The sequence below is a fragment of the Pelmatolapia mariae genome, linkage group LG9 (genome assembly GCF_036321145.2).
Source record: "Pelmatolapia mariae isolate MD_Pm_ZW linkage group LG9, Pm_UMD_F_2, whole genome shotgun sequence".
Taxonomy (NCBI): domain Eukaryota; kingdom Metazoa; phylum Chordata; class Actinopteri; order Cichliformes; family Cichlidae; genus Pelmatolapia; species Pelmatolapia mariae.
Genome location: NC_086235.1, coordinates 11,619,890 through 11,633,718, shown reverse-complemented (window position 1 = coordinate 11,633,718; position 13,829 = coordinate 11,619,890). Strand labels below are relative to the sequence as shown.

The 13,829-nt window shown below is 37.2% G+C and overlaps 1 protein-coding gene across 2 annotated transcripts in view; it reads right to left on the bottom strand.

The window, feature by feature from the left end:
• The window catches only part of LOC134634209 (cadherin-18), a 188,239-nt gene that overhangs the window by 53,541 nt on the left and 120,869 nt on the right, over nt 1–13,829 (bottom strand). For both annotated transcript variants that reach the window (XM_063483268.1, XM_063483267.1), the window contains exon 3: nt 135–429. In XM_063483268.1, the coding sequence (XP_063339338.1) occupies nt 135–429 (295 nt within the window). The remainder of the gene's footprint in view (nt 1–134; nt 430–13,829) is intronic.

Here is a 13,829-nt window from a genome sequence, read left to right as displayed (position 1 = left end):
GATTATAAACATGAAGAAGATTTGAAAAGCAACAAAAGTTTTTCATCTCTCAAACCATTCAAATGGAGGCTTACTGCTATTGGCAATAGAGAACAATCACTTGAAGGTCCAGTATATTTTGAAGAGCTACTCACCCACTTCAGACATCTCAGGCACCGAAGCTACAAAGGGCCCATCTGGAAATTTGGGTGCATTGTCATTGATGTCTTGTACTTTGATGATGAATTCTGACTTTGGTTCCAGGGCCTCCTCTGTGTTACGGTCCAATGCTTGCGCATGGAGGACATAATGTGTTTTCCGTTCCCGATCCAAGCTCTTAGTGGCATGAATATCCCCTGTCACTTCATCGATGATAAATATAGTCCCAGCTCCTTCGCCGCTCAGAATGTACCTGACAGATCCATCACCTTTGTCTGAGTTTGAGTGAAGCTGGAATGAAAAACAAACAAAGTGTTTGTGAATATGGAGAAAAAAAAGAGCAAAGTCAAATTTCTTCTTAACAACTACAAAATACCTGCAAGATAAAATTACTAAGGCGCACTTTGATAACTATGGCGCTGACTTGTTAATTAAATGGTTGTTGATTAAAGTCTGTTTTAAGCTTTTCTCATTTTAATTACAACTTCATCATGAAACTAATTGGAATATCTGCAGATTTTGGTCTTAGTAACATGAAGGCTTTGGAGTCTTGGAAATGATCTGCAGATAAACTGATAAAATATTGTTGAAAAATATTAAAATTAGTATTAGAATTGTAACATCTAACTCGAAAATCCTATCTCTGGCTCGTGCCAAAGTAATGCGTCCTTGGAGACTGAAGTTTTTGGGGGACAATCCTTCCAAAGCTGCTCTTCTTTCTCACCAGGGGAGAGAAGAAGAAGAGAAAACCAAGCCACTTTTTAAGCCATAATTGTTACCAAAGGGGTTAAGATTTTTATCCCCACAGCTCAGCAGGCCGTTAGATATGAATAATATTTTACTATTTTACAGAATGTCAAAAGAAGGATACAATAGTATTAAGATTAAGATTTGAACAATTTAATTTTTCATCTTTAAGCAATAAAAAAGCATCTGGTTTGAGGGAAGATTTAGTCTATGGATACACATAGATGTAGGCACATATGCACTAAATAAATCATTTATATTAGTTGTAAAGACTAAATAGTAAGCAGCACAACACAAAAGGTGAAGGAACATAAACTCATACAAACTGATATTTTCAGTGGATCAGTGGAAAAGATTTATCACATTAACTATTTTTAGCTGAGAAGTAATAAATCACAGCCACAGTTCTGTTGAATGACAATTAGCAGCATCTGTCATAGCACTAAATTTTCACAGTCACCAACAGTTCCTAACAGAGGACCACAGAGGGTAAATCACCGACACGCTAAAGAAAAAACATAAAAAAAAAAAATCAGTATTTATTAAAAAAATGCAAACACAGACAAGGAACAAGCTGGGACTCGTTTGACTCATTTGATTTGCAGGGGTGCAGCAGCAGTGTTTCCAGGGAGACACAAGTCAAAGCCTTAGATGCCTAAACTAGTTTGTCAACAAATAACCTTCCCCACTGACATATCGAGTTTGGGCTCAGTGATATGAAACTTAAAAACACTGAATGCAATAAAGAATTTCCTCAGTGCTTTGTCAGCTTAAGAATATCAACCTTTTTGTCCTTGAGATGGATCCGACTCTCCCAAATTCAGTTTGACAAGGACCAAATGATGATAATGTACAGTATGTGCAGTATATATAATACAAACCTAAACCAAATAAGATAGAAAACCCTCTGCATAGCACACACTCTCAAACCACAGCAATTAGACCCATTTCCTAGATGAGATAAAGAAGCAGTAAGGCTCTCATAGAAACACTGGAGCAACATTACTGTGAAGCAGTTGCTTTTGTATTAGCACAAGACATTAATGAGAACTTTAAACCAATGGAACGTAACTGGTACAAGTATTTAGCTTTCTGGCTGTATCATTTTACAAAGTAAGATTCACAGAGGCCTATACTGAAAATCATTTGACAAAGAATTGTTTATTTCTATAAATAATTAAAGTGATTATTTTTAGTGTATATGAAAGTCTTGGTAATGTGCTATCAAGGATTTTTAATAAGTGGCCAGCAAGCAGCTTTGATTTTATTGTGGGGGGGAAGAAAAAGAACTGGTGCAGCGTCTGAATTAGGACACAGCTAAAATGTTTTGAAGTGCAGAACTGAAGACAAGACAGCCCATTTTCAAAGTAACCTAAATATAGTAGCAATTCATCTTACCATTCAATTCATTGAGCGCATTTAGGAGTGCACTCGTTACTGACTAAGACTCATCATATTGTGTCTTTTTTGTGTTTACTTTTTGTTTTTTGCACCACAAGAAAAGCTGTATAACCTCCCTGTAACATGCAATAGGACATGTGGTGTTAAAGTACTGCTCTATTTTCACTTTCAAGTGAGTAAAAAAAAAAGCTGAATTAGAATAGCAAAGAAGGACACATAGTCTAAAATGTACAACCGTTATAGAATACACAGAGTTATTTAACATGTCCTCAGCAGAGGTCCTCTGGCCACATCTAATCAAAACCTGGACTAGCAAATAAATGACTAATTAGAAAGCCGCTGCTGATTGCAGCCTGACTCTTGATGAGAGCTGACTGTCCTTTCTGTGGTAAATATCAAGCCTGTAATTAGATAAGCAGTCAAAGATCCTGTTGAATTAGGTAGTTAATCAGCTTCTTGATTGTACTAATATGAACCTACAAAGCAAGAAATCAGGATGTGTCCACGTAGTAATGGCACTATAGGACAAGTTACTTTTAGACATGATTTGACCCACTTTTAATTCAGTTCCAGCAATTTAGAAATATTAACTTCAAGTGTTGGCTGTAGAAGGATAATCGATTCACCCAATATATTAAATAATTCAAACACAGAGAATTACAGATATTAGTTAACAGTTCAATTCCATATCTTCTACATGCACGTATTCGCTTCTGTCAAGCAGCACTCTGCTCCAGCTCATAAACAATTTTGCCTCCAGTCAGACTGCTAATTTAGCCATTGACTTGTTTTGAAGGAGTCAATATATTATGCTTGGCAAAAGCACAAACCAGTGATGCACATGGTGATGATTACCTTCCAAAATCTATGGATGATGAATGATTGTTAACAGGTTGCGGGTCATTACATAAACACCATAGGCTCAAAGTACAGCAGCTGAGAATAAAACAATAAGACAATGAATGTTTAAATCGAAGGAGTTTAATGAGCAATAAGGATGCCTGCTCAGTATGTTAAGTGGTCTTGACTCATCTTCATGATAGACATGTAGTACATGCAATGCCTTTGATAAATATTCTGTCCATTTTGATCATCAACGTGTTCAAGCTCCCCAACCTTCTCTGCTAACAAATATGGTCTCTTTAGCATTTTTAGAGTTTCTCTATTCCATTTACCTTGCTGCCTTAGAAGACACGGTTCTGCTATAAAAAGTAAATTACAACCACATGTGTTCAGCAAAATATAACTGAGGTAAAGAGGTAAATTTTCCCTTCATTACATTTAATATTTCAGAGTTTATAACATTTACTCATTGGCCACTTTTTGCATCTGTTCAACTGCTTGTTAATGCAAGTTGATTTCCAGCTAATCCCTTGGCAGCAATTCAGTGCATTTAAGAATGTAGACATAGTCAACATGATGTGTTAAAGTTCAACCTGAGCATCGGAATAAGGAAGAAAGTGGATTTACATAACCTTGAATGTGGCATGGTTGTTTGTGCCAGTGTTTATGGAGATTGGTCTGTAAAAGAGAACATATCCAGTGTATGGCAGTTTTCTGTTGATGCCAGAGGTCACAGGAGAACAGCCAAACTGCTTTCAGCTGATAGAAAGGCAACAGTGAATAATACACAACTTATTAAACTAAAGTATGCAGAAACGCTTCTCTGAAGCACGGGAGCTACAGTTGTTGAAAACCACACCATGCGCCACTGCTGTCAAATGAGAACTGCAAACAATTTGCAAAGATTGAAAAAAAATGTCGCCTGGTCTGACGAGTCTTGATTTCTGCTGCAACTTTTGGATGGCAGGGTCAGAACTTGGCGCGACATGAAAGCATGGATCCATCCTTCTGGGCATCAACAGTTCAGGCTAACAGTGGTGGTATAATGGTGCAGGGGATAAATTCTTGGCACACTCTGAGCTCCTTATTCCCTACTAAACAATATTTTAAACACTACAGCCTACCTGAGTATTGTTGCTGACCGTGTGAGCATTCTGACAGCTGCTTCTAACAAGATAAAAAAACATGTCCCAAAGCTCAAATCTTCTCAAACTTGTTTGTTGAACATGACAATGAGTTCACAAATGCCTTCCACAGTCATCAGCTCTCACTCTAGTAGAGCACCTTTGGGATGTGGTGGAAGAGTAGACTTGCATTATGGATGTTCAGCCAACAAATCTGCAGCAACTGCGTGACATTATCGTGTCACAATAGACCAAAATCTCTAAAAAAAATGTTTCCAACACCTTGTTGAATTTGTACCAAAAAGAATGAAAACAGTTCAGAAGATGACCTGGAATTAGCAAGGTGTATGTATTAAAGTGAGAGGGTGTGAGTGGACTTGATCCTTATGTGAAAAGATCAGCTTTTCAAATGTATTCATGTTTAAAAATAGCTCCCTCCCTTCATTTTTGTCATGTCAGTTGATTTGGGTGAATTCTGGGTGAATCATAACATTGCTGTAGGTAACCATCCATTATACCATAAACAGAAATAAATAGTTTCTAAACAGAGAGGTGGACTTTCAAACTTTTTTCCCTAGATATTATTTTCCCTTCCAGGCCACAGGTGATCCAAATCACCCAACTGTCGAGTAATTTTACAAAATTCGCCTACTTTGGGGTTTAAATCAACATTATTTTAAAAAGTCTGATAATCTATTTAATCGTAAATACCGTGAAACTTAATAGACTTTACCCAGGACTGTACCTTGACTTTACCACTGTCCCTTTATCGTCCCCATCACTGCTATTAAGGGGGACATTTATACTTCACATATTTCCTCCCCTAACTGTACCAAAACAAGCTTGTGGCAATTTTCTGTCACACTATTTTGAAAACTAGGCTTTATTTCTCTGCAGTGGGTGCTTCCACTACATTCCGCCTTCAGTGTTGGAATATTTTATTTATACTTCATTAATTTTGATCACACAGAAAATTTCATGACATCCTGCCTTAATGCAATTAGTGTCAATTTTGTTAAACCACAGAGCGGGCTTGATGTGAGCTTAGCATACATCAAGACCATGTGTGGCAATCCAGATGATGGGGGATTGAAAATGATGGCAATGTCCAAGTCTTGCAGTAAATAATAAATGAAAATGCATGACAATCTTTCACAAATGCTGCCAGGAAAGGTCCAAGAATTTATGAGGAAGGTGAAATATAACCTCTAAACCTTGTTGTTTTGTCATCTCTGCACAAAATCTTTGAGGAATTCTTTTCATCCACAGGCCATCAAAACGGGATTGTGTTTATCTCTCTGCCTCTACTGGTGACTATATTAAAGACTAGTCGAATAGATGATTGGCATGTGGCTGGCAGGTGGAAATGCATTTCTGAGGAGTTTAAAGAGATCAACAGAGTCTGGAGCTCTAAAGCTGCATAGCGAAAACACTCCAATGTCAAAGAAAACCAACCTTGTGCTTTCATCATATGCCCACAGGAGCAACCCGGTATCTATAGTGTATCTTCACTTTCTTTTGTCAACATGCTGTATATTTTCACAGTTTGGGCTACGTAGACTCATTCTTGAGAGTGGCTTGCAACTGTTTGTGTTCACAAGCTAATTGGTACTCAGAGCCAACCAGTTTACTTTTGGTACTGTCAAGCCAATTACAGGAAGAGAAGAGATTTGAGGAAGAGAGGAATCCTCCAACCTGAAAGAAATCTGCAGCTAGAACATAAGTTCTGCAACATGGATTTTACTCATTGTAGTCATGCTGGAAAACATAACAAAGTTAATGGGTCAGACATAATCAAACTAAAGCTGTAACTTATGATTACAGTAACAGAATCGCCCATTTAGTCTGTCAGAGTTGATGACCAATAGAAATTCTCAAATTACAAATTATGAGTTACTAAAGCACGATGTGAAAAATTGCACCCGCAAATTACAATAACTGAGCAGCACACGAACAATTTCTTCTACACCTGCATATCCTTCGCACATTTTTAACATTTAACCAGGAAACATATTTGAAATGTGTTTTCCGCAAGTGTCTTGGGATGAGACAGGCAGCATAATCTTGGCACATTTTTTGATGGTGGGAGAAACCACGGCGCCCTGTGTAACTCATGCAATCCTGGGTAGCATATAAATGCTCCACACTGACAAGCCCTGTCAGATTACCAGCTGACCACCAGCCTTTGAAAGGGTTCACATTAACAACTGATCAAAATAATCAAATAGTATAGTATTGTTGCTAATCTTGCACTATGTGCAATTCTTGTGGTTTATTTATTAAATCTTTAAGAGTAGAATTAATTAATAAGAGGGTCACACAGTTATATAGCCTTACAAATGTGGTTTCATACTTTACCTTCCCTGTAAAAGGGCCCTGTCTAACAAACTCTACGGTAATATGTGGACAGCACCTGTCTTTCTATGTAGATGTCCCTGAACACACCATGGCAAAGCTCAGCTGAATTAATCAGCTGATTTGGCATATCTGGTCTGGGGAGCCAGGATAAAAGCCACTCCAGCTCATTTAGCCTTCTTTCTCCCTCTGTGGCTTTCCATCTGCGACTGTTCATTCTTTGGTGATTTAATTTAGTTTATGCTCCAAAATGCCCCACAACTCACCATGCTCACATACATACACTTAATGGCAGCAATATTTCTGATGAGTACGTGCCACATTTAAACAGATTTTTTTATCTTTAGGTTCAAAGAAATTGTGTACCCAAAAATGTTATAACAACAACTATACTACAACAGAACTAATTTGTAACATTTATTATTATTATTATTATTATTATTATTATTATTATTATTATTATTATTATTATCATCATCATCTGCTATAATGATTAAGTTACTGGACCCTCTCTTGATATCTAATTTAAAATGGGTGGAAAAAAAAGTGTAAAATGTTTCATAACTTCATGTAAATTAACCAGGAGAGCTTTGAAAATTCACTTAGTAACACTGGCACCAGGGCCGCAGTATTTACAGTCAATAAATAAAACCACTGCTGTGTTTAAACTGTGCAAAGAAATATTTCATACACAAATGTGTGATCCCTCAATAATTTCTTTTTTTTTTTTTTTTTTTTTTTTGCCTGTCCCATTTGGTTCTTTAGCCGTCAGAATTGTTATCTGAAGACCAACAAGGATACCCAATGGATTTACTTTGCCAAATGGATCATTACTTACAATTACTTGCCGTATTGGTCCATTTGATCAACCTTTGTTGTTATTATTTATTTTATTTTATTTTCAGTTGTTACAGACGGGACAGACATGACTGAGGGATAGGAAAGGGAGAAAGAAAGATGAAGGAAAAGAAAAACAGAAGGGAAGAGGGACAGTGAGAAAGGGCACTTAGAAAGAGAAAGAAGAGAGAAAAAAAACCTCCTGGATCACCTGTTGAGAGAAAAAGAAGAGAAAACAAGCAAAAAAAAAACAAAAAACAGAGCAACATACTAAACACAACACCATCACGTTAATCTAGCTAAGTGTAAACAGCAGTAAATACTAAATATTGAATGTTGTTGTGTAGCAAGCAGGACCGACAGCGCACAATGTGCTTGGAAATAGCAACCAATAAAGGTGTAGTTTATGTCTATGAACAGTGAACACCCGCGTGCACACCTGTGTGGATCAGCGCGCTTGTATTCAAAAGGTTTCCCCATGTAATGGTCTGCTAGAGGATGTAGAGAGCCATAGCCCCGTCCCCCAGGGCATGAAGCAGGCATGGAGGAGATCCAGGCTCCAGACATCCAGAGGCCCCAGAGTGCGAGAGCCCAAGGAGGACCACCGGAGGGGCATCCGTGCCACCCTCCTGGGAACAGCTGAGGAGAGCCCCAGATGACCCCCCTGAATAATTTCTTAACTGAATTTACTTATATTCTGAAAACCAACAACAATAAAAAAGCTCATAAAGTAAACACAATTTTAAAAGATGCAAAGAATACAAAATCTTAGCTGAAAGGCTTAAGTGTACATTTTTCTTTTAAAATATTCTGATAGGGAACTCTCCGCACTTCATGAGAGAGTCTCGGCTTTCATAATAGTAGCTGTCCCACAACTGCAACATTTCTACAAAATAGTGATTATGCCCTAGTTTAATATTTGTTACATAACAGCAGTCGCTTTCTTCTCAAAGCTCCTTGAGGCAACTGTTGTGATTTGGCACTATATAAATGAAAATTGAATTGAATTGAATTGAATTGAATCTTAGGCTAACAGCTCCTTGTCCTCCACTTGGTGCTTTTATTTTTTCACATCCACTTTGGTGTCAAACTTTTTGGACTTGAGCCACAGTCCATGTCTCAGGGGATATGGCATCCAATACCTTGGTTATTGCAGCCAAAGCCTTGCTTTTTTTCCCCTAAAAAAAATGAAGAAAAAAAACAAAACACACCGGCACTCCAAAGGAAATTTGTGACTTTTGAAGGTCCTGACACTATAGATTAATTTTCTTCAAACAGCAGTTCTCCTCTTTTTTGGTAGTTGTCAGGGTTGTCTCTTATGAGAAGATTATAACTTTCTCTATGAAAAACCTTCAGGTAAACAAGCTTCCCTGTATAAATACGGTGCGGCAGTATGTAGTATGTTTTGTATTCTCTAACATTTCAATGGTGGTAGGAACAAAAATGGCTGGTGTGCATTCTCCATCTGAAGGTAATTTTCCGTGTGTACTTGTCTTGTCCTCGGGGTAAGAACAATTTTCTGCACGTTATAGTGACTGACCCAATCAGCGTCAATGCAGTGTCAAGTCCCAGTCTGTGTCTGTGCTGCTGATTAAAACTCAGTATAAGTATCAATCTGCAGTTGGCGTGAAAAATGTGAATGAAATCGACATTGTCTGCCCAGTTATCAAGCCTAACCTGGCAAGCATGCTCTGTCAAAACTTTCGGGTGAAGGTTGTGCTTTAGAAATGTAATTTCAAAGGTACAAGTAAGTAGACATGAAAGACTTCGGAGACTAGCTGACTCACAGGGTACAGCGAGCCAAAGAAACTTTACACCAAACGGATGTGAATACAAATTTGACAGATTCAGATTTCACAGCTGAAAGATATTAAATCCTTTGTTTTATCATGAGAAAGAAACACATCAAAACCACATATCCCTAAGCTTGACCCATCAAGTATTAAATTAGCAATTTTCTGCCAACTGATCATCCAATGTATTAACAGATCATTTTACTACTAAAAGGGACATTATCTAGGAGCTGTTTAGTCCCCCTACATAGCTATTTTGCAACCAACAACATACAGAGAACAAACAGTTCTAAATGCAATGGCAAAAAAATTATAGGTAAAGATTAAGAGTCTCTATTTATGAAATATTGGAACATGAACTATTAAGGCATTAAGCTGTGGCTTAGACATAACCACCATGCCAACAATTCTCTTCCTTCCATTCTTCTCTGCTGAAGAAAGAGAGCTGAATGACTGCCTGGTTCTGCAGCAATCAGGCAAAAGGCTTAGAAGCGGTGTGCAATTCAAACCGGCATAACTCTTCTCCCATTACAGGTAGAGACGGAAAAATTACTTAAAGCCTGCCTGTGAACTTAAATGGAGTGTGCAAATATCAACTTCCTTAAAAAAAAGCAGCACATGACATGTAACAGAATCTTAACAATTACATCACACTAGCTGCGATACGCTCTACTGAGTGCCATCCTGATACATTATTAGTGGCTACGCAGTTTGACCTTCATCTGTTTCCCCCCTTATACTTCTTTTCTCTCCTTCACTAGATCTATCCCTTTCACTGTACAAAGCCTGATAATGTATGTGTCTCGTTGGATTGCGTTATTGGTGAATGCCCTTTCTAATGACTTTGTAGTATTCAGTGTACAGATCCACATAATGTATGTGCCTAGCTTGTCTTGTTTTCGCTATGCTTGTTTAAAGGAAGCCACTATGCAGCTGATATGTCCAATCAATATGAACTGAGTGAAGAAGAATGTTCTCCATGCAGACAGAAAATATTTCATACTACATGCCAAATGCAACCTTTTTCCAGAAATGAATCTTATCCTATTTCTAACTGGTTTTCCAGAAAGCTAATGTTCAGTCGCATGTTAATTTTATGACCAGCTAAATCAGCCTGGGGACTAGTGGGACACAAAGCAGCGAGTCCATAATTCTAGGTCAACATCTTTGTTTACCAGTGTATGTGCACTGTCGTAGTTTCACAACTCTGTTAATCAGAAAAGCACTAGACAAAGAATAGACACATTTAGTTCATGCTGTTTCTGAAACATTGCTTTGATGTTGAAAGAAGGTCTTTCTAAAGCATGCACAGGAGTTGAAGGTGAGAGTCACACCAAAGAACATTTATTTCATCAACAATGTGCATGGCAAGTGGGGTGAGGGTGGGGGCTTGGAAAGGAAAAAGAAATGAGGAGGCTATGCACCCTTGCTGATAATCAATGTCTTGGCTTCATATTTGCAATTAGTGAAGGGGATGGGTTTGTTTTTGATTAAATCGCGGCTCTTATGCTCCACTCAAGAGGACTTAATCACTTTTTATGTGGGTGTGCTTGATTGTCTGATTATCACCACATTTTGACCATGCTCCCTCCCAATCAACTCTTCTGAGCACCCTCTTCTATTCAATTGATTTGTAACAGTCACTGTAAACCCTGATGATGAAGCACCCGCCTAATGACCATACATCAAGAGGTGGTGATGAGGGGCGTGCTGAAGACATGCCGTTGATGCACATCGCGGATCCGCCCTAATAGTTGTCCTCTATTTTGACATCTGGGGGGAAACGGAATGAGTCGTTGTCTTCGCAGAAGGATGGTTGACTTCTTGATATACAGTAATAAGATTATCAGTGTCCCGGAAGCAACTCTGACACTAATTTAACAGCTCTGCCTCTAACCGCTGCTAAAATTTGATATTTGAATGAGAGAAATGAAACTGTGAGCACATCATCTTTTGAAAACTTGAAGCCTCTGCCTCATAGTCAGTCATAGTGAGTGAAGGCAAATGGTTGAGGCTCCAAGTATCTAAATTGTGCTAATATTGTTGAGTGCTTCAGCAAAAAGAGGAGGGAGTGCACCTTGAAAATAAGGCTTGTCTACATAGTTATATCATTTTCTGAAGTGTAATTTACTTAATCCAGCTTACGCTTTTTAATTGTTCTCTTTTGTCAAAGAGTAATTGCGTTGTGTTTAGAATATATAAAAACATATTGATCAGCTTTTCCAAATGAAGACTGTTGATTATAATAAATCATTTGATTTCTTTAAACTTAATTTTGTGTTCATACAATATGGTCATCATGCAAAAGTTGGTTGTATACTCATACCCAAAGTTTTTTAATAAGGTTTTAATTTTATTTTGATTTGACTTTTTCTTTTCAACTTAGTTTAGTTTGTGTTAGTTTCAAGAGTAGTTTCAGTGTTAGTTTGAATCTTAATGTATGGAGGATAGACGCCAACATTTAGGGACATGTGCACAGGTATTACAATCAGAACACACATTTTGAAAGCAGCTGAGTCTTACTCTTGTAGACATCCAATGTCTCAGCGAACACATCCACCAGGTAAATTAGAATAACTTTTTTTTTTTTAACAAATATTACAGTTCCAAGTACTAAAAGCAATGATATTTCCTGTTTTATTTAATTTGAGTTATTTTTAGGTGTTTCAATTTGTTTTAACCTTTAAATATCTTTTTTTTTCATAACCTTACTAACAGCTAACCTAAATGATACTGAAATTATTCATTAATCATTATTATTTTATTATTAATAATAAAAAAGTACACATTATCCAAACTGTTTGGGTTTCATTCTTAATCATTTTTTGTGTTTGAACTCAAAGTTGAAATTTTTCTTCCATATGATTACGGGCTCTCCCATTGCTATTTTTTTTTGTGTGTGATTCTGTGTTTTTTCATTTATTACTTTTAAAATCTAATAAGTCTTATTTATTTATTAATGTCAGTTTAAGTTCCCTCACTGTTTCTTTGTCTGTTGCCATTGCTCCTATTTTCCTACATTTTCCATCTACTTCTAATTACTTCCCGTTTTACTTTAAAGGTTAGCTCTCTTTCGTATCCTGTGATTCCTCCCCTGATTTTTTTTTCACCTGCGTTAATTGCTTTCACCTGTGTCTCATTCCCCTCCTGTTTGTCATCCCCCAATCTGCCCTGAGAGTATAAATAGTCTTGTCTTCCTCTTTGTCAGCTCATTTGTCTGTGCTCCCTGTTGTGCTAAATCTGTTTTGTGCAGCCCTCTTTGTTCCTATTTTTTTTTTTTTTTAAATTCCAAGGCTTTTGTTTCTGGATTCCTATTTTATCTAATCATTTGGACTTTGATAATTTTGGATGTTTTACTAACTGTGTTTTTGCTTTCCTGTTTTCCTAGACTTTTAGTTTTTTAGACTCTAAATTGGCCAATAAAGAGCTTGCTTTTGTTTATCGTCTGCCTTTATGTCCTGCATTTGGATCCTCTCTCCTCTGCAACCCTCCATTCTATGACAATATCTGCCAGTCAGTGTTTACAAACTCTGATAAATTTACAAAACAAACCTCATAAAGTGAAATCATTGTCAGACTATAGCGAGTTGTTTAGAATGCATTTTGACAAATGTCTTTACCATTTTGCTCTCCACATGTTTACCTGCAGAGAAGCAAAACCTGAGGCCTGCGCTGGAAAGCAATTTCAACATACCCACAGAATCTGTATGATTTCTGTATTCACTTACCCTGATGCCTGCAGTCAGAATAAGCAGTCACGTGAATCTAAGTCAGCCCAGGCTTTAACCTGCATGTTCACACGAAAGTGAATGATTACAATTAAGTGTCCTGTAAACAGAGCAGCTGATTTTAATTTTAAGGAAAATTTAAATACAACGCAAACAAAAAGCAACACAACAGTCTGTGTGTGTGTGTTGATATATTAATAAAGCTGAACCTATTTGAAGCCAGGAAGCAAAACTGGTAAAAATGCAGACACTGTAAGCAACAGACTTATCATAATTGACTATTTTATAAAATTTTATTAAATAAGTTACCTGTGCGGGGTGAAATATTGCCTTATAGTACAGGCTTCTGCTCAAACATGATTGGTAAATAAAACCAGCACCTTGTTCAACAAAGAGTCTAACTTAAGATGCTGTTAACCAGATTTGGTTCAAACAGCTGTGAATGTGTTCGACCGGAGGTAAGTGCATCCATGACTAATGGGGGGGGAAAAAAAGGATCATTATCAATGGAGCTTAATGCCTATATTCACCATGGCAACTTATAAATAAACAGCAATGCCTTAATTTTTAATCCAGTGGCGTGAGGAATATGAATCCATGTCGGTATGTAGTGCCATGCAGTCATCATTTATCAACTTTACAATTATTTTAATTAATAAATGTAGCTGGAATCCCACCTAGTTTTTAGAATGTAATCTGACAGGGACAGATAGAAAATGTAAAATACAGACAAACTGAAGATGAAAATATGGATTAAACAGTTTACTTACAGGTCTGTGACATTTAGACCCAGTAAGACTCATGTAGTTGATTTCCTGGAGATGTGGAGGTTCAAACTTCAGACATCATACATTTAAAAATGT